The sequence below is a fragment of the Barbus barbus genome, assembly GCF_936440315.1.
Source record: "Barbus barbus genome assembly, chromosome: 37".
Taxonomy (NCBI): Eukaryota; Metazoa; Chordata; class Actinopteri; order Cypriniformes; family Cyprinidae; genus Barbus; species Barbus barbus.
This window is the reverse complement of record NC_136715.1, coordinates 229,591-254,888: the sequence shown is the minus strand read 5'-3', so window position 1 is coordinate 254,888 and position 25,298 is coordinate 229,591. Positions and strand designations below refer to the sequence as shown.

Sequence of the window (25,298 nt, the reverse complement as noted above, 5' to 3'; positions counted from 1 at the left end):
TTCAGTTTTGTTCTAACCTTCGTCGAGTCCCAAACTAAAGTTATGATCATGCTGTTATTTCTGTTGTTAATACGTTTACTCAATTAAAGTACCTGATTATTCTGCATCCCTCGTCCTGCCTCCTACTTCAGCAACGCATAACAATGGCATCGTGAAGCACCTTAATTTTAAGAGTGTACTAGCATTCTAGCATACTACACACTGACTGATTCTGAGTTGTAGAAGCAGTCATCCAGCATGTGTTTCCTCTTTGTCAGGTGTGTTTGTGCATCAGCGCCAACTCCTGTACAGGGTTAAATTATTCAGCCTGAAATCATATTTCTGGTGTAAACACACCTGTAAACCTGTTAAAAGCAATTAGTCTCATGTTATCTCACATTTGGTTTGAATAGGCTGCACAAATGTGAATGAGTCCTCTATTCTGAAAACACACACTTATCTGTCCGTCCGTCCATTTCATTCATCCATTCGTCCATCCATCCATCCATCAATCTATCCATCCATTCATCCATCCACCCGTCCTTCCATTACTTGTCCGTTCATTCATCTGATCATCCATCCATCCGTCCGTCCCTTTCTCCATTCATCCATTCATCCATCCATCCTCTCCTGTTCATTCATCCATCCATCCATCCATCCATCCATCCATCCATCCATCCATCCATCCATCATTCTGTCCATCAGTCCATCCATTTGTCCATCCATCCATCTATCCATCCATCCATCCTTCCATCCATTTGTCCATCCATCCATCCGTTCATCCGTCCATACATTCATCCGTCCATCCATCCATCATTCCGTCCATCAGATCGTCCATTTGTCCATCCATCCGTTTATTGTCCATCCATCCATTCATCCGTCCATCCATCCTCATCATCCATGTATCAGCGGAGCAGTGTCTGGAGCGCAACAGGTGTTTCAGGAGGAAGTTAATTGGGTGTAATCAAGGTTAGCTGTGCGTGTGTACGCTGCCAGCGAGATTGCATGAAACTCACTGCTGCTAAAACACGTTTGTGAAATGAATGATAACGGCCCAAAACAGCCCAACATCCCATAATGAGCAATGAGAAGAATGATGAGCACAAAATAATAACTGTCTCCTGTAAGTATGTTGACAATATTCCCACAGAAACTCCTTAATTGAATCTGTTTCCCCGTGAGAGACGATGTTTGTATTCCTCTCTCTCTCTCTATCTCTCTCTCTCTCTCTCTCTCTCGTTCTTTCTCTCTCTCTCGATCTCGCTCTCTCAGCTTTATCTCCTCAATTAAACTGCTGACATTTTCAACATCCCAGATCTGAAATGAAAAAGCTCTTGGTTGCCCACAGGATGTTTTTACAGTGTTTATGCCGTGTATGAAGTGACTGTGATCTGCCAGACAAATGTCATCAGTTTTTATGTTCTGAAGCAGACTTATAATAATCACAAAATGCCCTCATTCACCATTTTATTTGATGTCTTAGCATTGAAACCTTCTTTCTTCAGCGTCTGGCCTCTCATGAGCTGGTTCTTGCTTTAGTCCTGGTCTTTAGGATCACATCAGGGGCCAGATTCATGAAGCATTTTGAAGTCAAGTCACCTTTATTTATATAGCGTTTTTAACAATATAAATTGTGTCAAAGCAACTGCCCAATCTGAAAAATTCTTGAAAATAAAGATTTTTTTTTTATTCCCCAAATATTCTTTTCTTTTTTTTTGAGACAAAATGTAGCAAGAATATTTTTTTTAGTTCAGTATAAATTACTTCTTAAAGTTAACAAAAACTCCACACCGTCTTAAATCCCCAAATTTAAGATGTTGAATGAATTCATGAATCGACTGCGGGCGGCAGATCCTTTTCATATTTAGCACCCAAACTCTGGAACAATCTACCTAACACTGTTCGGGAGGCAGACACACTCTGTCAGTTTAAATCTAGATTAAAGACACATTTCTTTAACCTGGCTTACACATAACACACTATTACACTTCTATTATTCAAATCTGTTAAAGGATTGTTAGGCTGCATTAATTAGATCAACCGGAACCGGGAACACTCCTCATAACACGCGATGTCCACGCTAATATTTGTCTGTTTCTTTCTTATTCTGTTTATCAGTCCGTGTCCGGATCAGATGGTGGATCGGCACCGGGAGATGATGTCTGCGGCCCTGGAGGCCGGACACCTGGATTAGCCCCGGGGACATATCCCCAGTGAAGACCTCGACTAAAATACAATAAAACTAAAAATAAAACTAAATAACTAAAAATATAATAAAATACCTAACTACATAATACTATTATTGTTAGAAATTGCAACAATATAAAAATAGAAATATAATACATTTATATATTTAAAATTTTAATTAAATCAATAATTAAACAATAAATAAACAATGAATGAATGAATGATGCATTTATATAGCGCTTTATTGTGTATTGCTGTACACCCAAAGCACTTTACAATCATGTGGGGGGGTCTCTCCTCAACCACCACCAGTGTGCAGCATCCACTTGGATGATGCGACGGCAGCCACAGGACAACGGCGCCAGTGCGCTCACCACACACCAGCTACAGGTGGAGAGGAGAGAGTGATAGAGCCAATCAAGTGTAATAATATCAATAATATCCTGGCCAGAGGAGAACTGGCCCCCCGACTGAGCCTGGTTTCTCCCAAGTTTTTTTTTTCTCCATTCTGTCACAGAGGGAGTTTTGGTTCCTTGCCACTGTCGCCTCTGGCTTGCTCAGTTGGGGACCCTTGATTTCTAGCGATTATCGTCAATTTGATTTCACAGATACTATTTAAACTAAACTGAGCTAGACATTAATCAAGTTTCCATCCAGATTTTGCGCTGTTTTGTTATTGACAAAGAGATATGCGTAAAAAAAAAAACTCTGCAAAATTTGCTGTCTACAGCCTGTTTCCATCCAACTGGCATTTTACCGATAAAATGGTGTGCATCATGACGTCATCCCTAAAAAACGAATTGTCGCATACGTTTTGGTGTATCGCAAAACAAATGTTGCCCTTGAGCTGTTTCCATACATAATTTATCCTTTTGCGTAAATTATAGGCTAGGCTAGCTGTTCTTCATCCATTTGAAAAAAAAAAAAAAAGCTATATTAAATTGTATAGGCCTACATAAAATTATTTCTATTAAGTGTTTTAAGTTTTTTTTTTTTTTTACTTTGTTATAGACTAGATAGATAGGCCACTGTTGATAATCAAGCAATGATCATAAACAGTTGCAGTTGTATTATTATCATTTTTCTGATTATCGTTTATAGGAAATATGAAAGTTCATTCCGGTTATTTTATTTCTCCTAACCGATGGTCGTTCAGCTATATTAACTGTTAACCAACAAGATTATGTTAAATTTCAATGAAATAAAATTTTAATTGATAGGTGGCTTGACCCATTACAAATACTTAAATTTGTTTTCCAGGGATTTATTTTATACACGCAAAAAGTAGCATAAACAACATGAACGTGACCTGCAGCACTTCTGTGAACGGAGAAAAACATAAGCTATTATACATAAAAGAAACAGGCCCATATGCTAAATTTATATTTTCTAAATAATTAATGAATTAACAAAACGAAAGAAAAAAAAACTGCAACAATTAGCAGCCTATATGCAGAATTTCGGTTCATTTTTGTGATGCACTCTTGAGAAAGCGGCAGTTTTCCTTTATTTCACAAAAGTACGTTTTGTTTTTTATTGTGAATGTACACAAATAAAATAAATATTTAGAATAGTTTTGAATAATGTCTTACTCTTAAATGACCACAAATGAAGGAGTAGGCTAGTGCAAGTTGTTTCCACTTTTACAAGGGAAAAAAAACAAAACAAAAACACACAAGTTATTGTTAAAAGCGCTATATAAATAAAGGTGACTTGACGTCATGAATTAGGTTTGCTTCAGATGATATCTGCACTCATTTCCTGCAGCTCCTGACGACTGAAGGTTAGTCAAAATGTTTTCAACAAGAAAATTCATTAAACACAGACTTTTATGCCCTTTATGTCAAGTCACCATTATTTATATAGCACTTTTTACAATGCAAATTGTGTCAAAGCAGCTTTACATTATTAAACTGGTAAATAGTGTGACGAAATAATGTTCCGTTCTCCTCTGGCCAGACGAGACCAGCAGTTTAATTCTAGGCTGCAACAATGTCAGATTGTGCAGAGGACTCATCTGGTTCCTGTGGTCTTGTCCCGATGGCTGTCTAGGAGACAAGGTCTTCACTGGGGATCTATCTCTGGGGCTAATCTAGTTGTCCTGATCTCTGCTTTAGAAAAACAACGGCAAGTCAAGTCAGCTTTATTTATACAACGCTTTTAACAATACAGATAGTGTCAAAGCACTTAACAGTATCAAATTGGAGGATAGAGTGTCAGTAATGTATAATAATAAGATTAAACATTCAATTTTCAGTTAAAGGCATTTCATTATTGAACTCAGAAATGTCATTGTCTAGCTCAGTTTAGTTTAAATAGTATCTGTGAAATCAAATTGATGATAATCGCTAGAAATTAAGTGTCCCCAACTGAGCAAACCAGAGGCGACAGCGGCAAGGAACCAAAACTCCTTCTGTGACAGAATGGAGAAAAAAATACCTTGGGAGAAACCAGGCTCAGTCGGGGGGCTAGTTCTCCTCTGGTCAGGATATTATTGTTTATTTATTGTTTAGTTATTGTTTTAATTAAAATGTTAAATATATAAATGTATTATATTTCTATTTTTATATTGTTGCAATTTCTAACAATAATAGTATTATGTAGTTAGGTATTTTATTATATTTTTAGTTATTTGTTTTATTTTAAGTTTTATTGTATTTTAAGTTGAGGTCTTCACTGGGGATATGTCCCCGGGGCTAATCCAGGTGTCCGGCCTCCGCCGACGATCAGGGCCACATACATCATCTCCCGGTGACGATCCACCATCTGATCCAGACACGGACTGATAAACAGAATAGAAACAGACAAATATTAGCGTAGATGCCATTCTTCTTATGATGTAACGAGTACATCATGTGTTATGAGGAGTGTTCTCGGTTCCGGTTGATCTAATTAATGCAGCCTAACAATCCTTTAATGGATTTGAATAATAGAAGTGTATTAGTGTGTTATGTGTAAGCCAGGTTAAAGAAATGTGTCTTTAATCTAGATTTAAACTGACAGAGTGTGTCTGCGTCCCGAACAGTATTAGGTAGATTGTTCCAGAGTTTGGGTGCTAAATAGGTAAAGGATCTGCCGCCCACAGTCGATGTTGATATTCTAGATATTATCAAATGGCCAGAGTTTTGAGAACGCAGCGGACGTGGAGGACTATAATGTGATAAGAGCTCACTCAAGTACTGAGGAGCTAAACCATTCAGGGCTTTATAACTAATTAACAAGATTTTAAAATCTATACGATGTTTGATAGGAAGCCAGTGCAGTGTTGACAGAATCAGGCTAATATGGTCGTACTTTCTGGTTCTAGTAAAGTGCTTACTGTGTTTAATAGGTAAGGGATAATGTACATCCAGCCAGTTGTTATCGCTGAATAAAGCCTGACAGGTTTATCGTCGCAAAGCAGAGGACTGTTGTATAAGACCGAAGGGCTATATTTTGCCATAACAACTGGCTGGTGTACATTATCCTGCTTATTAGAAAGGAAACACAGGGATGAAAATATATATTTCAATACTTTCTCTCTCAGTTATATCGTTGTAATTATACTGTAAATAAAATGCGGGCATCAGGGAGCCGCTATTAATATGTAGGGCACTGAAGCTGCTTTCAAATGCACGATCGCTTTTTACTTTCACTTTCGCTTTCTAGATACGCGATCGCACAAACTCTGTTTATACTATGGAGCGGCAGTACTTACCAAACATTTTACAAGATCAGATGCTTGTCAGTGGTGCTCAGGATCTGTAAATCATTGGCCATCATCCTCAGTCAACTCTAGCAAGCAGCTAACCATCTCCCTTTAGTGGCACGCGTTATTTTAATAGAACGCGTTATTTGCTTTCCGTGCCTTTCTGAAAGCAAACAGACACCAACCCATCCCTGCACTTCACATCCCCTGCACAGCCTGCAACATAACATTTATTTCCATGATCGGACATTTTTGCTGTTGTCCTCGCTTGTTTCTTCACAATACCTGCAGAACTGCTGATGGTTCAGCTGGCAGCTGGCCTAGAACATGGGCGCGTAATGTTGGGGGTGTAACTATTAGTGATCCCAACTTACGTCACAGTCGGTATTATGCTCTGATTCGCCTGTTTTTCAGAGATTTACTTAATAAGGAGGAAACAATGGTGTTTGAGGCTCACTGTATGTCATTTCCATGTACAGAACTCTTATTATTCAACTGTGCCAAGGTAAATACAGTTTTCCATTCTATGGCAGAAATTTTGAAGAATTGCACATAACTTGAAATTTATCTTCTTGAGATCAGTTCTTAAGATGATTGTTGTGAATCCAGCCTCAGGTCCTGAGAGTCTCTGCTGATGCTTCATTAGATCCTTCAGAATGATGTTGAGAGGAGAAACAGCCATTGACGTGACTCACATTTCTTTCTGAAAATCAGCTCTGAAATATACACACACACTTCACAACAAAAGAGAAATATAATGGCTGAAGATTCTGTAATCGCTCTGCCTCTCCCTAAACGAATGTCCCGTTCTGAGACGTTTGATTTCACGTGTAATAAACATACATGCAGAAGTAAGCCAGCATACACACTGTACAGTAGAATAATTAAGAGAAATAATCATATTTTAACCATATTTCATTTTACAGAGCAAAAGCATCATGAAGTTCGTTATACTGCTGCAATGAACCCTAATTAGCCCCCCCCCCCCATACTGGCTGCCACGGCAACCAGCCCCCTCCTGTCGCCATAGCAACAGAGACCCGTAACATTTTAATAAGTGGGTTTTTTGCTGTCAGTGTTTGTAAATGTCACCTGACAGCAGCCGCACCACCGGCGTCTCCGAAAGATCCTGCCAAAAGCCATCAGGGATTCCTGCGTTCCTTCACTCATTCCCCCTCCACACGAGCGTCCTTCACAGAGCAGCTCTGCTGAGATTTGATAGGATTTCGATTTGACTCGCTGTCCGGGCAGGCTTTGACTTTCTCAACGTGCTAAATGAGTCGTCGTGTTTCATTTTGGGGATTTGGCACTCGGTGAGAGAGAATGCAGGGATAAATAATGCGACACACTTCTCTCTGTGTTAATTAGCTGCTGCGCTGTTTCTTTAGTAAATAAAACATTGAGGGAGACACAATTAGCCGAGCCTGTCCAGCTCTCAGCATCTGTCTGCAGCAGCTGTTTCAGACAGACAGAACGTGGGATAATGGAGGAGGAGGAGGAATGCTGGACGAAATGCCGCTGGGACACAGCGCTAGACCTATCGGAGAACATTCGGAGCGGTGCAGAATCTGTTTCTAAATGACAAATTATAAATATGTGGAGTTTTGGACAGTCTAGAATTTATGAGTGAATTCCAAACAGATTTTTTTGCACCCTTAAAGGGCACTTCGGGAAGGGGACGCCATTTGTAGGGACGTTCCAAATGAAAGTGAACAACTGAACCCCTTCATGATGGGCCCTTCCAGAAATCTATTAGTGAAGGGAACATGCGATGGTCACACTTCAGAAAGAACACACTTCAAGGGCTCTGCCCTTCTAAGGGAGCAGGGCACAGGAATGCTCACTTCCATTTGGAATCCGCCCAAACGCATGTGCAGCAATGCGCTTGTATTGTAAGCGTATGGAGGCCTTCCAGCAGGTCTGACTGCTCTTGCATGAGCTCTTCAGTAGAAACCTTCATTATGTGAGCTGTGTATGTGGCTGAATTGTCATGTGGACTCTTCTCGGTCTGCTCATGTGCTGTGGATGAGTTTCTCCAGCTATATCCATGTTTTCTCCTGCTATGGACGTGAAGCACAAGCTCATGCCTGATGATGTCCCAGCAGTTTGTCTCATGTGAACACAGACGGTGTGTTTGAGCTCAGCAGTGACTCCATTACTGTACATGTGATTCTTACAAACCGAGTCTGAACTATTTTCACTGTCAGTCATCATCATGTTGCAGATGCTATAGACAGAGCTGAGCATTCAAATTAATCATATTTCAGTCCAGTTTCTGATATTTGTGTTTGCTATGAACATTCCTGTAGATTTTAACTTCAAATCACACACACTGTAAAAAAAATGGCAAAGTAAATAAAACAGTAAAACAATAAAATAAAATGTATTCATGTTTCTACTTTAAAAATTCACATTTAAGTCAATGTGTGGATTTCTGTTTCTTTGTAATTATTTGTGAAATTTAATAGCAATTTCTGAGTGAAATTTGTTTCAAACTGCACGTCTATCTATCGGATGATTCTGGTATCTGTTGTCATGGTTTCACCTGTAGGGTATTGTGATGTGAGCGTTGTTGCTTTACTGAGAAAGAGATGTGATACTGATCTCTCTCTGTGTGTGTGTGTGTGTGAGAGAGAGAGAGAGAGAGAGAGAGAGAGAGAGAGAGCATGCGATTTCCTTCTGGCTTCTTACTTGGTCACAGGTGCTCAAATACTCCTGCATGATCAGTCAGCTGCTGTTCACACAGTTACACACTCACTCACTCACATGCTCGCTCGCACACTCACACACACACACTCGCACACTCACTCACATGCTTACACACTCATTCACACACTTACACAGCCACTCACTCACTCACTCACTCACTCACTCACTCACTCACTCACACACACACACACACACACACACACACACACACACAAACACACACTCACTCCCTCACACACACAGACACACACACACACACACACATTTACACACTCACACACACACACACACACACACACACTCACACACACACACACACACACACACACAAACACACTCACACACTCACTCACACTGGCACTGATCTGTGTCTGACTGTGTTATTTCATGTATGAAGGTCTGTAAGATGCTGTAAGTCAGTCCCGTTGTATTAACACAGTGTTCTCTGTCTCCGCAGTGGACGGCTGTACGGATTGGTCTGTGGACTACCTGAAATACAAAGTTCTGCTCGGGGAGCCTGTGAGGATTAAATGTGCTTTATTTTATGGATACATCCGTGCGAACTACACACACGCTCAGAGCGCCGGACTCAGTCTGATGTGGTATAAAAGCACAGGCCATGGAGACTTCGAGGAGCCCATTTCATTCGATGGGAGCCGGATGAGTAAAGAGGAGGACTCCATCTGGTTCAGACCGGCCGAGTTACAGGACGCCGGACATTACTCATGCGTGTTAAGGTACTAGCTGCTTTCTTCCTCTGTGTTGTCCTCATGTTGAACATTTACCTGAAGCTGATCTTCACACTGATTTGTCAGCATCATGATGAATATATTAAACATTAATCATGATTCCCAAAACCAATATCAGTAGTGAATCAGCTGTGAGCAGATCTACTCGAGGTGCATATCATTCTCAAAAACATTATTTAAGTCGTCAGTAAAATTTGATTAGATGATTAGAGTCTGAATTTCTGGCAATATGGTTGACTTGATTGCACAGATACTATTTGAACTGAACTGAGCTAGATGATGACATCACTGAATCAATGATGAACTGACTTTATTGTCCTCTTGCATTATCGATACTATTTTCCTGTTTAAAACTGTAAAGCTGCTTTGACACAATCCGTATTTTATTAAGTGCTATAGAAATAAAGGTGACTTGACTTGAGATAATTATTATTATTATTAGTATTAATGTTAATATTAGTATTATTATTACATTGAGGCATGCATTGTACTGTACAATAGTAATATATTTCTATCATAATTTCTTCAAGTTAAACTGGACTTTAATGTTGGTGGTTTGTGGTAAGATCTGTGAGTCTCAGTGTGTTTGATGGTGATTTTTTTCTCAACGTAAATGCTGTAAAGCTGCAGAAGTGACTCTCAGAGCAGCTCTGGAGATGAAGTGATGTGTTCATATATTAAAATGCTGTAAGCATCACACATGTTTGAGTTTGTGTATCAGACCAAACTATGGCTCACAGACACACAGAGACATGCAGAACATGCAGATTCATATTTAAATACACAGCAAAAAATGCTTTTCTTACTTAGATTATAAATATCTAAAAATTATTGAATCAGGAAGCATTTACTTGACAAGTAAAAGGACTTAAGATATTTTGTCTTGTTTTCTGAAAATATTATCCAAATTTTGTTAGTTTTTGCTTAAAACAAGTGAAAATATTTGCCAGTGGGGTTAGAAAAATAATCTTGTTTAGCCTTTAAATTAAGATGATTTTTCTTTATTTGCAGTCTAGTCTTTTCTTGGTTCAATATTCAAACACAATAGACCGTATGACAATTTAAGTGTACTCACCATTGACTACTTTTGATTTATTCATCAAAAATCTGACAATTTCCATGACATTACGTGTTATAAAGTGAATTCCATTTTTATAACTGGATTTTGCTATTCCATCCCACGTTTTCCACGTCTCAGGAATCACAGAGGCCCCAGGAGATCTTTTGACAGTCTTTCTGAATTGTGGTCTCTCTCATTGTGAATCTGTTGTTTTGTAATGGGCCGGTTTGCAGGGATTTGATTTGGGCTGATGGTCACATCCATTTACAGTAATCAGGAGCAACACTAACTCAATCAATAAGACCTCATCCATCCGTCCTGTTAGACAGACAGAGACAGAGGAGAATGGACTTGTGTCTGGTGTATTAATATAGAGACTCATCAAAACAAATGACAGCTGTGAGTGAAGCAAATGATGAAGAGCGATGAGATCAGATCATACCACCGTGTGATCCTTTTATTCCACTCTTTCTCATGCCACACTTTTACCATTTATGGTTTGTGTTCAATAATGAGGTTTCGTGCATTTTTAATTCAGGTCACGTCTCTGAATTAAAGAAAGATTCGAGCACCGGCTCGTCTGATGTGATGATGTTTGCAAACAGCAGCAGTTCCGCTGCGGAGGTCAGTCCACTGGAAACGGGGAAAGTGCGGCATATGTTCGCATGTTCTAGCACATCGTTAACCTCGCAGGTAAAGGCCGTTTCCTGTCAGTGGCTCATTAGGTTCCCTCATTAGGAGACGAAGACGTTTGAGTCTCTCTCTGAACTGAGACAGCTTTGATCTGAAGTGAAACACTGTAGCAAATGATGAAGGAGAACTTCAGTGGAGTTTAAAGGAGCATGTTCTTTACCTCGCTCCCGCTCCTTCTAAAATCTCCATCAGATCACATGACCATCAGAAACGGACCGTTCAGAATCTTTCTCTCCGCCAGGTTAGAGATATAAGGACGCTTTAGCTGTTGGTATGTTATGTATTAGTCTGTTTATAATGTTTTTCTTTTCTGTGGTGTTGCTTCTGCCACCTACTGGACACACTGACATTACTGCACACTTACAGTACAGTCTGAAATCTATAGATCAGATGCAATATTGATCACAAGGCTGTGAGGGATAGACTTACAGTCTTACAATGCCACATACTGTAGAATGGGTCTAGAACAGATCTCGTCTCGTGTAAGTTTTCTGTCATTATTTCATCAGCTGAACAGTTGTCATGTTGTTAATCAACAGTATAATCCATTGAACAGCCTGCAATTCTGTTCTTCACTGACTCGCTTTCATTCCTGTCAGATATTAAGCATGGTGTTAGTTTATATAATTGCGGTAATGAGGTAAACGGATTTTTGTGTGTGTGTGTGTGTGTGTGTGTATGTGTACGTGTGTGATCAGTGCTATATTGTTGTTGTGTTCAGACACAGTGTAGCGCTGCACTCATCTGTATCTGCACCATCAGATTGATTTATTATTGGTGTGGCAGTCAAATGTACACATCACATTAATTTAAACATTCACCAAACATTAAAATTGTTAATAGAGCTGAAAAGTCAGAAACAAGCATTAGAAACTGAGACAAGAGGCTCTGGTGACTGAAGGGATTAAGAGACGTGGCGATGAAGAGATAGAACAGGGTCTAGCTTCACTTTAGCGGAGGGATACTGTCTGAAGTGAGGCCTGAGAGGAATTATGGGTAAACAGTGGCAGTATGTTGGGCTCCAGCAGTATATAGTTAATCAGCCGGCCTCCGCGCTGTGACACATGAGTTATGCGTCTGTCCGAATCGTGTCTCCTCCACTCCCAACAGAGCCTGACCTTCCTCCGGCTCATAAATAATCCAGCGCTCATAAAACACTGATTTAAAGAAGCACTGTAGTGAACCACGATGGGCCACAGCGCATCCTCAGACAGATGTCACTCGAGGGACAGCGTTTCTGACTCTCAGGCTGCCTCTGAAGGCGTATTTCATTAACATTTCCCCCAGAATGCTCAGTTCCATCTGTTATAGGCAGAGAAATGAAGCGAGTGTTGCATCACAGACATGAATGTGACTGAAATGCATCTGGCTTTTTGACATCCTGCAGAATCACTGTTTGATGCTTTCTGTGAGTTACTGCCACCATCTCTTGTCTGTTAGTTCATAATGTGTCCCTCATTTCTGTACTAGTGTACTAGTGAGTGAACGTTTACCGCTGAGATTCACACGCATCCTCATGCAGCGTCAAACTGTACAGAACCTGTCAAAAGTATGGAAACAGTATGATTTTTTAATGCTTTCAATTAAGTTTCTTCTACTCGCCAAGACAGCATTTATTTGATCACAAATACAGTAAAAACAATTATTCTTGGTGCTTAGTTATTAATGTTTCATATTATTATCAATGTTAAAAACATGTTTTTATGCTTAATAGTTTGTGGACATTTTTTCATGATTCTTGGATTCAGCATATTAGAATGATTTCTGAAGGATCGTGTGACACTGAAGACTGGAGTAATGATGCTGAAAATTCAGCTTTGGTCACAGAAATAAATTACAGTTTAACATACTGCACTGTACAGAATACAGATATTCTAAATTGTAAGAATATTTGACTGTTTTTACTCTACTGTATTTTTGATCGAATAAATCCAGCCGTGGTGAGCAGAATATACTAACTAAAGCATTAAAAACTCATAATGTTTGGAGACTTTTGACAAGTACTGTGAATCTCATTGGACAGCAGTCACACTCCTCATACACTCTGATTGGCTGTTTCTTCTGTATTTTCATGATCGGTCAAGTCAAGTCACCTTTATTTATACAGCGCTTTTAACAATACAGATAGTGTCAAAGCACTTAACAGTATCAAATTGGAGGATAGAGTGTCAGTAATGTATAATAATAAGATTAAACACTCAATTTTCAGTTAAAGGCATTTCATTATTGAATTCAGTGATGTCATTGTCTAGCTCAGTTTAGTTTAAATAGTATCTGTGAAATCAAATTGACGATAATCGCTAGAAATTAAGTGTCACCAACTGAGCAAACCAGAGGCGACAGCGGCAAGGAACCAAAACTCCCTCTGTGACAAAATGGAGAAAAAAACCTTGGGAGAAACCAGGCTCAGTTGTGGGGCCAGTTCTGGCCAGACGAAACCCGCTGTTCATTTCCAACCCCAGCCATGTCAGATTGTCAGCCATGTCAGGCTTATCTGATTCCCGTGGTCTTGTCCCGATGGGGCATTTTCATTTATATTTTAATGTATTTGTTATATTTGTGTTTTATTCATTGATTGAAGTTTCTCATTTATATCATTTGCTATAATTTTAATGTATAGTTTAATGCCTTTATTGTTTCTTGGTCTATTTTTATAATATATATTTGTTTGTTTTATTATAATTTAAATTTATAGTTTAATTCATTTAATATATTTCTGTTGTGTGTGTGTGTATATATATATATTTATATTATACAATTTATTATTTAAAAATGTTATTCATTTTTCATATTTGTATATTATTGTTCTGGACATGGACTGAAGAAACAGACAAATATTAGCGTAGATGCCATTCTTCTTATGATGTAACGAGTACATCATGTGTTATGGGGAGTGTTCTCGGTTCCGGTTGATCTAAATAATGCAGCCTAACAATCCTTTAATGGATTTGAATATTAGAAGCGTATTAGTGTGTTATGTGTAAGCCATGTTAAAGAAATGTTTCTTTAATCTAGATTTAAACTGATAGAGTGTGTCTGCCTCCCGAACAGTGTTAGGTAGATTGTTCCAGAGTTTGGGTGCTAAATAGGAAAAGGATCTGCCACCCGCAGTTGATTTTGATATTCTAGGTATTATCAAATGGCCAGAGTTTTGAGAACGCAGCGGATGTGGAGCACTATAATGTGATAACAGCTCACTCAAGTACTGAGGAGATAATCCATTCAGGGCTTTATAAGTAATTAACAAGATTTTAAAATCTTGTTAAAAACTTAATACACTTTCTATGGTCCCTGAATAGAAAGTTTTCAGGATTGCTGGTGAGACCCTGAATTTCCTCAGAGAGAGAGAGATGGCATCATCCGTAGATCTGTTTGGGCGATAGGCAAACTGAAGAGGGTCCAAAGTAACGGGTATGGAGGAGCAAATGTGGCTCTTTACAAGTCTCTCAAAAACCTTCATGACTATTGATGTGAGGGCAACTGGGCGATAGTCATTCAGGCAAGAGGGTTTATTGTTCTTCGGCACAGGGATAATGGCGGATTTTTTGAATGAGGTGGGAACCATGGAGGTAGCAAGGGACTCATTAAAGATGGAAGTGAACAAACCAGCGAGCTGATCAGCGCAGGACCTCAGAACATGGCCGGTTATCCCATCAGGTCCGGCTGCTTTCCTGACGTTCACTTTCTTTAGAGCACTCCGAACCTCATCCTCCGACGGTGATTACAGGGTCAACGCTGCTCTGCCTGCTGCTTCCTGCGCTGGTCGCGCCACCACCGTTGCAATCAAAGCGGCCGAAGAAGGTGTTTAACTCGTCGGCCAGCAACGGATCTGCTCTCACCTCAGCGGAGGATTTGTTTCCGAAGGCACAGATGGTCCTCAGTCCCTGCCACATCCGTCGAGAGTCATTGAGCTGGAAATGAGACTCAATTCTCTCTCTGTATCTGTGTTTGGCGGCTCTTACTGCGCGTCGGAGAGGATAGCCCGATGCTTTGTACTCGCTCATATTCCCGGTCAGAAGGGCCTCATTGTAAGCGGCAGTGCGTTTGTTAACCGCAGCACGGATAGTTCTGTCCACCCACGGATTCTGATTGGAGAATGTCCTTATAGTTATTGTTTCTGTAGCTTGCTCGGTTAGCGTGTTTACAAAGCTTAATGCTACATCCGTGAACTCGCTGACATCAGAAGAACTCGCCCGGAACATGTCCCAGTCGACGTCATCAAGAGCCGCCTGCAACATAGCCTCTGAGTGGGAGGACTAGCGCGTCACTACTCTCTGCACCGGAGGATCCTGAACGGGCCTTTGTTTATATTCCGGTGTGAGGAAAATGGCGGCATGGTCCGATTTGCCAAAAGCCGGTAGTGAGCAGGCTTTGTAGGCATTCTTAAACTGAGTGTAGCAATGATCCAGTGTATTCTCAGTGTGGTATGGAAACAGCTCCAATCAGGGCTGCAAAGCACTACAGAGAGTTGTGCGCTTAGCTGATAATGGCACAGGGATAATGGCGGATTTTTTGAATGAGGTGGGAACCATGGAGGTAGCAAGGGACTCATTAAAGATGGAAGTGAACAAACCAGCGAGCTGATCAGCGCAGGACCTCAGAACATGGCCGGTTATCCCATCAGGTCCGGCTGCTTTCCTGACGTTCACTTTCTTTAGAGCACTCCGAACCTCATCCTCCGACGGTGATTACAGGGTCAACGCTGCTCTGCCTGCTGCTTCCTGCGCTGGTCGCGCCACCACCGTTGCAATCAAAGCGGCCGAAGAAGGTGTTTAACTCGTCGGCCAGCAACGGATCTGCTCTCACCTCAGCGGAGGATTTGTTTCCGAAGGCACAGATGGTCCTCAGTCCCTGCCACATCCGTCGAGAGTCATTGAGCTGGAAATGAGACTCAATTCTCTCTCTGTATCTGTGTTTGGCGGCTCTTACTGCGCGTCGGAGAGGATAGCCCGATGCTTTGTACTCGCTCATATTCCCGGTCAGAAGGGCCTCATTGTAAGCGGCAGTGCGTTTGTTAACCGCAGCACGGATAGTTCTGTCCACCCACGGATTCTGATTGGAGAATGTCCTTATAGTTATTGTTTCTGTAGCTTGCTCGGTTAGCGTGTTTACAAAGCTTAATGCTACATCCGTGAACTCGCTGACATCAGAAGAACTCGCCCGGAACATGTCCCAGTCGACGTCATCAAGAGCCGCCTGCAACATAGCCTCTGAGTGGGAGGACTAGCGCGTCACTACTCTCTGCACCGGAGGATCCTGAACGGGCCTTTGTTTATATTCCGGTGTGAGGAAAATGGCGGCATGGTCCGATTTGCCAAAAGCCGGTAGTGAGCAGGCTTTGTAGGCATTCTTAAACTGAGTGTAGCAATGATCCAGTGTATTCTCAGTGTGGTATGGAAACAGCTCCAATCAGGGCTGCAAAGCACTACAGAGAGTTGTGCGCTTAGCTGAGCGCATCTCAGGGTCTGCTCTCCCCTCTCTGCAGGACATCAACCTCAAACGCTGCAAAAATAGAGCTGTCAAAATCATCAAGGACTCTAATCACCCTGGTAACCGTCTATTCATTTACATTTATATTTACATTTAGTCATTTGGCAGACGCTTTTATCCAAAGCGACTTACAATTGGGGAATACAAAAAGCGATTAATCTTGAAGAGGCAATCAAACAGAGGAAGTGCTCGTAACACCAAGTCTCAGTCATTGTTCAAATGAGTACAAGCTAGTAAGTGGAGAGAAAGATAGAGGGAAAGTTTTTTTTTTTTTTTAGTTTAGGATGAAGTCAAGTACTGCCAAAATAGATGAGTTTTCAGTTGTTGCTTGAAGACTGCCAGGGATCCGGCGTTCCGGATAGGAGTGGGAAGATTATTCCACCAGCCAGGAATGGTGAACGAGAATGTTCTGGAGAGTGATTTTGAACCTCTCTGTGATGGTACCACAAGGCGTCGCTCACTAGCAGATCTCAAACTTCTGGAGGGGATGTAGGTTCGTAATAGTGAGTGGAAGTAGGAGGGTGCTGAGCCTGTGGTAGTTCTGTACGCAAGCATCAGTGTCTTGAACTGGATGCGAGCTGCCGCTGGTAGCCAGTGCAAGGAGATGATTCAAGATTCAAGATTCAAGAGTTTTATTTGTCACATACACAATTATACAGAGTATAACCAGCAGTGAAATGTAGGTCAGGTCCGCTCCAAGGACAGTGCAATTATAAAGAATACAAATATTAAGAAGAAGTACAAACATAAAATAAAATAAAAGATAAGATAAAATAAGATAAGATAAAAAAAATATAAATATAAATGTGCAGGTCAGTATGTTGTTGACAAATAGTAATGAGAGGAATGTGCAAAAAATAATGTGCAAAAAGTTGTACAGGGTATTTGAATAGCAGCAATATGAGGTAGAGAAAAATTATGAATAGCTTATTGATATGGTGATATTACATGGAGTCAAGTGATGTTATGACACAGAGTTAGAGTTTAGGAGCCTGATGGCCTGGGGGAAGAAGCTCCTCCTAAGTCTCTCAGTTTTTGCCATCAGGCTACGGAAGCGCTTACCAGATGGAAGCAAAGTGAATAGACAGTTACCAGGGTGATTAGAGTCCTTGATGATTTTAACAGCTCTATTTTTGCAGCGTTTGAGGTAGATGTCCTGCAGAGAGGGGAGAGCAGACCCTGAGATGCGCTCAGCTAAGCGCACAACTCTCTGTAGTGCTTTGCAGTCCTGATTGGAGCTGTTTCCATACCACACTGAGATGCACTGAGTCAATACACTTTCTATGGTCCCTGAATAGAAAGTTTTCAGGATTGCTGGTGAGACCCTGAATTTCCTCAGCTGTCGCAGATGGTACAGTCTTTGCCTGGCTTTCTTAACCTGTGTTTGGATGTGTGTAGTCCAAGTCAGGTTCTCGGAGATGTTTACACCGAGGTACTTGAAGCTACTCACCCTCTCCACAGGGGTCCCACTGATCGTGAGAGGAGAGTAGGGCTGCTGCTGTCTCTTCCTAAAGTCCATGATCAGCTCTTTAGTTTTCCCCACATTCAGAGAGAGACAGTTGTCCTGGCACCATGATGTGAGTCTCTCTACCTCATCCAAGTATGCGGTCTCATCGTTGTTGGAGATGAGGCCCAGAACCACAGTGTCATCAGCGAATTTGACAATGGATGTGGAGCTGTGAGAGGACACGCAGTCATGCGTGTAGAGAGAGTAGAGCAGGGGACTCAGGACACAGCCCTGTGGGGCTCCTATGTTCAGAGTGATGGAGTTTGAGGTGAACTGGCCAACTTTCACCACTTGAGGTCTGCCGGTGAGGAAGTCTTGAATCCAGTCACAGAGTGAGGAGTTTAGGCCGAGGTCTGTGAGTTTAGATGCCAGCTTGATGGGGACTATATTGTTGAAAGCTGAGCTATAGTCAATGAATAGCAGCCTTACATAATTCCCATTGTTGCTGTCCAAGTGTGTGAGGGAAGAGTGGAGAACGTGAGAAATGGCATCGTCCGTGGATCTATTTGGGCGATAGGCAAACTGAAGAGGGTCCAAAGTATCAGGGATGGATGAGCAGATGTAGCTCTTTACAAGTCTCTCAAAAACCTTCATGACTATAGATGTGAGGGCAACTGGGCGATAGTCATTCAGGCAAGAGGGTTTATTGTTCTTTGGCACAGGGATAATAATGGATTTTTTTAATGAAGTGGGAACCACGGAGGTAGCAAGGGACTCATTAAAAATGGAAGTGAACAAACCAGCGAGCCGATCGGCGCAGGACCTCAGAACATGGCCGGTTATCCCATCAGGACCGGCTGCTTTCCTGACGTTCACTCTCTTTAACGCCCTCTGAACCTCATCCTCCGATACGGTGATTACAGGATCATCGCTGCTCTGCCTGCTGCTTCCTGACGCGCCGCCGCCGTTGCCATCGAAGCGGTTGTAGAAGATGTTTAACTCGTCGGCCAGCAACGGATCTGCTCTCACCTCCGCGGAGGATTTGTTTCCAAAGTCACAGATGGTCCTCAGTCCCTGCCACATCCGTCGAGTCGTTGAGCTGGAAATGAGACTCAATTCTCTCTCTGTATCTGTGTTTAGCGGCTCTTACTGCGCGTCGGAGAGCATAGCACGATGCTTTGTACTCGCTCGTATTCCCAGACAGAAGAGCCTCATTGTAAGCGGCAGTGCGTGTGTTAACCACGGCACGGATTGTTCTGTCCACCCACGGTTTCTGATTGGAGAATGTCCTTATCGTTATTGTTTCTGTAGCTTGCTCGGTTAGCGTGTTTACAAAACTTAATGCTACATCCGTGAACTCGCTGACGTCAGAAGAACTCGCCTGGAACATGTCCCAGTCGACGTCATCAAGCGCCGCCTGCAGCATAGTCTCTGAGTGGGAGGACCAGCGCGTCACTACTCTCTGCACCGGAGGTTCCTGAACGAGCCTTTGTTTGTATCCCGGTGTTAGAAAAATTGTGGCATGGTCCGATTTGCCAAAAGCCGGTAGTGAGCGGGCTTTGTAGGCATCCTTTAACTGAGTGTAGCAATGATCCAGTGTGTTTGATCCTCTAGTTGGACAGGATACATGTTGGTGAAAGTTCGGCATGACCTGTCTGAGGTTGGCTTTGTTAAAGTCCCCCGCGATGATAAAGGCGAGAGAGGTGTAAGAGAGGTGAGAGGTGAGAGAAGAGAGGTGTAACATGCGCTCTGTTGAAGATCAGTCGTGCCGCTGCATTCTGAATCATTTGTAGAGGTTTGATTGTGTTTGATGGCAGACCAGCCAGAAGAGCATTGCAGTGGTCCAGTCTAGAAACAACAAGGGCCCGGACAAGAAGTTGACAAGCAGCATGCTCTGTCAGAAAGGGCCTGATCTTTCTGATGTTGTGTAGTGCAAACCTGCAGGATCGAGCAGTCTTTGCAATGTGCTCTTTGAAGGTCAGCTGGTCATCAAAGATTACACCAAGATTTCTGACCGAAGTTGATGGGGTAGTCATTGATGAGCCTAACTAAATCGTGAAGTCATGCTGTAGAGTCGGAGTGGCAGGGAAGACCAGAAGTTCCATCTTTGCCAGGTTGAGCTGTAGGTGATGTTCTTTCATCCATGCCGAGATGTCCGCCAGGCAGCCTGAGATCCGTGCAGCTACCGTTGGGTCATCTGGTTGAAAAGAGAGATAGAGCTGTGTGTCATTGGCGTAGCAGTGATAGGAGAAGCCATGTGCATGTATGATGGGACCCAGCGATGTAGTGCATGTGGAGAAGAGGAGGGGTCCAAGAACCGATCCCTGAGGAACTCCATTGACCAGTTGATGTGGTTTGGATACCTCCCCTCCCCAGGCCACCCTGAAGGATCTACCGGTGAGATAGGATTCAAACCAGCGAAGTGGAATCCCAGTGATGCCCAGTGATGAGAGTGTAGACAGGAGAATCTGATGATTGACGGTGTCAAAAGCAGCAGAGAGATCCAGCAGAATGAGGACTGACGATTTGGAATCAGCCTTTGCAGTTCGCAGGGCTTCAGTGACTGAGAGTAGCGCAGTCTCTGTTGAATGGCCACTCCTGAAACCTGACTGTTTAGCATCCAGTTTGTTGTACTGTGAAAGAAACCGCGAGAGCTGGTTTCACTCGTTCGAGTGTTTTCCCTATGAATGGAAGGAGAGAGACAGGTCTGTAGTTATCTAAAAGAGAAGCGTTTAATGTAGGTTTTTTGATCAGTGGGGTTACCCGAGCCTGCTTGAATGCTGTGGGGAAGATGCCTGTGAGGAGAGATGTGTTGATAATGTGTGTGAGTGCCGGCAAGAGTGTGGGAGAGATTGTTTGGAGAAGGTGTGAGGGGATCGGGTCGAGAGGACATGTTGTAGGATGGCTGGAGAGGAGAAGTTTGGATACTTCTGCCTCGGTGAGGGGACAGAAGGAGAAGATGGGAGTTAGAGCGGTGGATGTGGTTGATTGGAGGTCCTGTGGAGTTGAGAACTGGTTGCTGATTGTTCTAGTTTTGTCTGTGAAAAAAGAGGCAAAGTTATCAGCGGTTATCAAAGTATTCACTTTGCTTCCATCTGGTAAGCGCTTCCGTAGCCTGATGGCAAAAACTGAGATACTTAGGAGGAGCTTCTTCCCCCAGGCCATCAGGCTCCTAAACTCTAACTCTGTGTCATAACATCACTTGACTCCATGTAAATATCACTATATCAATAAGCTATTCATATTTTTTTCTACCTCATATTGCTGCTATTTAAATACCCTGTACAACTTTTTTGCACATTCTTGTACACATTCCTCTTATATTGCTATTTAAGTCAACAACATACTGACCTGCACATTTATATTTATATTTTTTATCTTTTATTTTATGTTATTCTTTTATTTTTTTCTACTTTTCTTTTTCTTAATATTTGAATACTATATAATTGCACTGTCCTTGGAGCGGACCTGACTTACATTTCACTGCTGGTTATACTCTGTATAATTGTGTATGTGACGAATAAAAAATTCTTGAATCTTGAAAAAAAAAAAAAAAACTCTATACTGTTGCTGACGGCTGCATGGTTACAATTTTATCTCTGATAGTATCGATCTTGGAAGTAAACTAGTTCATAAAGTCATTACTGCTGTGCTCTTGGGAAATGCCAACTAATTTAGTGACTGTATTGAATAAATACCAGGGGTTATGTTTGTTTTCTTCTAGAAGAGATGGAAGTAATCAGATCTAGCAGTTTTTAATGTTTTTCTGTAGGATAGGGTACTTTCCCGCCAAGCTATACGAAATACCTCTAGTTTTGTTTTCCTCCAGCTGCACTCCATTTTCCGGGCTGCTCTCTTTAGGGTGTGAGTGTGCTCATTATACCACGGGGGTCAGACTGTTTTCTTTGATCTTCCTTAAGCGTAAAGGAGCAACTGTATCTAAAGTGCTAGAAAAGAGAGCGTCCATAGTTTGTTACATCATCAAGTTTTTCTGCGCTGTTGGATATGCTGAGGAATTGAGATAAATCAGGAAGATTACTTACAATGCAGTCTTTTGTGGTAGAAGTGATGGTTCTACCATACTTGTAACAAAGAGTAGAATTTACAGTTTTAGCTATATGGAGTTTACACAGGACTAGATAATGATCTGAGATATCATCGCTTTGCTGCAGAATTTCAACACCACTAACATCAATGTTTGACAGTATTAAATCTAGAGTATGATTTTGACAATGAGTAGGTCCTGAAACCTGCTGTCTAACCCCAATAGAGTTCAGAATGTCTATGAATGCTGATCCTAAGGCATCTTTTTCATTATCGACATGGATATTAAAATCGCCAACAATTAAGACTTTATCTGCAGCCAGTACTAACTCAGATAGAAAATCAGCAAATGCTTTAATAAAGTCTGTGTGGTGCCCTGGTGGCCTGTATACAGTAGCCAGTACAAACATCACAGGGGATTTATCACTAACACGTGTTTCTCTAGATAATGTTATACGCAGCACCATAACTTCAAACGAGTTATACTTAAAGCCTGCCCTCTGAGAAATACTGAGAATATTGCTATTAATTGTAGCAAAACCTTCCCCTTTACCTTTTGGACATGGCTAATTTTTATAGGAGTAATCTTGGGGTGTAGACTCATTTAAAGCAATGTATTCATCTGGTGTTAGCCATGTTTCTGTCAAACAGAGCAAATCTAGGTTATGATCATTGATAGACTCATTTACAAAAAGTGCTTTTGTAGAAAGAGACCTGATATTCAGTAAGCCAAGTTTTATCAATTGTTTCTCTGTATTGTAAACACTTTTTATTTGTTGAAAGTGAAAGTGAAAGTGACGTGACATACGGCCAAGTATGGTGACCCATACTCGGAATTCGTGCTCTGCATTTAACCCATCCAAGTGTACACACAGTAGTGAACATACACCTGGAGCAGTGGGCAGCCATTTATGCTGCGGCGCCCGGGGAGCAATTGGGGGTTCAGTGTCTTGCTCAAGGGCACCTCAGTCATGGTATTGAGGGTGGAGAGAGCGCTGGACATTCACTCCCCCCACCTACAATCCTTGCCGGCCTGAGACTCAAACCCGCAACCTTTGGATTACGAGGCCGACTCTCTAACCATTAGGCCACGACTTCTCCCATCAATTAAATTGTTACTCTTAATTTGGTTTGGACGCTTTCTGTATTATCTAGTTCGGGGAACAGACACAGTCTCTATAGTGTGATATCTGGGTGAGAGAGTCTCTATGTGCTGAGAATTAACTGACTTCTGTGACGTGAGGTGGCTAGCAGACGGTCGGTTTAGCCAGTCTGTCTGCTTCCTGACCCTAGCCCCAGTTTATTTATTTATTTGTTTATTTGGATCCCCATTAGCCACTATGAAGTTAGTGGCTATTCTTCCTGGGGTCCAACAAGTAAAAAACAAAATGACATTAATCCATAACAACAAAAATCAATACAATAAAACATAAAAACCCAAAATTCATACATAACATCAAGATCAACAATCCACTTAGTACTGTACCATTAAATATTTCTTCAACGATTTTTTTAACCTCATCTTACTTGTAAAAACATGTAATGTCCGATGGCAATTCATTCCATATTTTCATTCCTCTATACATTACAGTCCATTGATTTGCATTAGTTTTTGAAACAGGAAGCAAAAAATATCCTTTTGATGCATGCCTGGTGTTAAAATTATGACTAGCACTACTATACAAAAATTGACAGTACAATACACTAGGAACTCTTGATACTGAAATGTTTCTTATAAAACAAAGCAGAGAAACAATTACCCTATCCTTCACCAGTAGCCAACCTAGAATTTTGTGCATTTTTATAATATTAACCCTTCTATTACAGTTCAAAATTAGTCGTGCAGGTCTATTCTGCACTAAGTCTTTACTTGATTCACTCGACCATACCACTGGACAGTAATCTAAATAAGTAAGAACCATTGCTTGCACAATTTGAGAGATGCAATACTGTGGTAAAAAATTTTCAGATTGGGGAAGTCGTGGCCTAATGGTTAGAGAGTCGGTCTCGTAATCCAAAGGTTGCAGGTTCGAGTCTCGGGCAGGCAGGGATTGTAGGTGGGGGGAGTGAATGTTCAGCGCTCTCTCCACCCTCAATACCACGACTGAGGTGCCCTTGAGCAAGGCACCGAACCCCCAACTGCTCCCCGGGCGCCGCAGCATAAATGCCCACTGCTCCGGGTGTGTGTTCACTGCTGTGTGTGTGCACGTTGGATGGGTTAAATGCAGAGCACGAATTCCGAGTATGGGTCACCATACTTACATTTACATTTAGTCATTTGGCAGACGCTTTTATCCAAAGCGACTTACAACTGGGGAATACAAAAAGCGATTAATCTTGAAGAGGCAATCAGACAGAGGAAGTGCTCGTATCACCAAGTCTCAGTCATTGTTCAAATAAGTACAAGCTAGTAAGCGCACAGAAAGATAGAGGGAAAGAGATTTTTTTTTTTTTTTTGAGTTTAGGATGAAGTCAAGTACTGCCGAAAGAGATGAGTTTTCAGTTTTTGCTTGAAGATTGCCAGGGAGCCGGCATTCCGGATAGGGGTGGAAAGATTATTCCACCAGTCAGGAATGGTGAACGAGAATGTTCTGGAGAGTGATTTTGAGCCTCTCTGTGATGGTACCACAAGGCGTCGCTCACTAACAGATCTCAGACTTCTGGAGGGGATGTAGGTTCGTAATAGTGAGTGGATGTAGGAGGGTGCTGAGCCTGTGGTAGTTCTGTACGCAAGCATCAGTGTCTTGAACTTGATGCGAGCTGCCACTGGTAGCCAGTGCAAAGAGATGTACCATTACATGCGTAGAGGTGTTACATGCGCTCTTTTGGGCTCGTTGAAGATCAGTCGTGCCGCTGCATTCTGAATCATTTGTAGAGGTTTGATTGTGTTTGATGACAGACCAGCCAGAAGAGCATTATAGTAGTCCAGTCTAGAAACAACAAGGGCCTGGACAAGAAGTTGTGCAGCATGCTCTGTCAGAAAGGGTGTAATCTTTCTGATGTTGTGTAGTACAGACCTGCAGGATCGAGCAGTCTTTGCAATGTGCTCTTTGAAGGTCAGCTGGTCATCAAAGGCAGTATGTCATTTCACTTCACTTCATAACTGATAGACCTCTTCCCATAACTATTACCATATTTTCTATCTGTTTTGACCACTTCAGCCTACTATCAAGAATAACTCCAAGAAGTCTAATTTCCTCTACCTGTTCAATAGGCACACTCTTTACAGACAAATTGAATTGTGGTTTAAAT

General features: G+C 41.7%; 1 protein-coding gene across 1 annotated transcript in view; it reads left to right on the top strand.

The window, feature by feature from the left end:
* The window catches only part of LOC306857028 (interleukin-1 receptor accessory protein-like 1-B), a gene marked incomplete at both ends in the record, with an annotated part of 238,415 nt that overhangs the window by 73,368 nt on the left and 139,749 nt on the right, over positions 1–25,298 (top strand). The window contains one exon of the mRNA XM_079396671.1: positions 9,021–9,300. Coding sequence (XP_079252797.1) covers positions 9,021–9,300 — 280 coding nt within the window. The remainder of the gene's footprint in view (positions 1–9,020; positions 9,301–25,298) is intronic.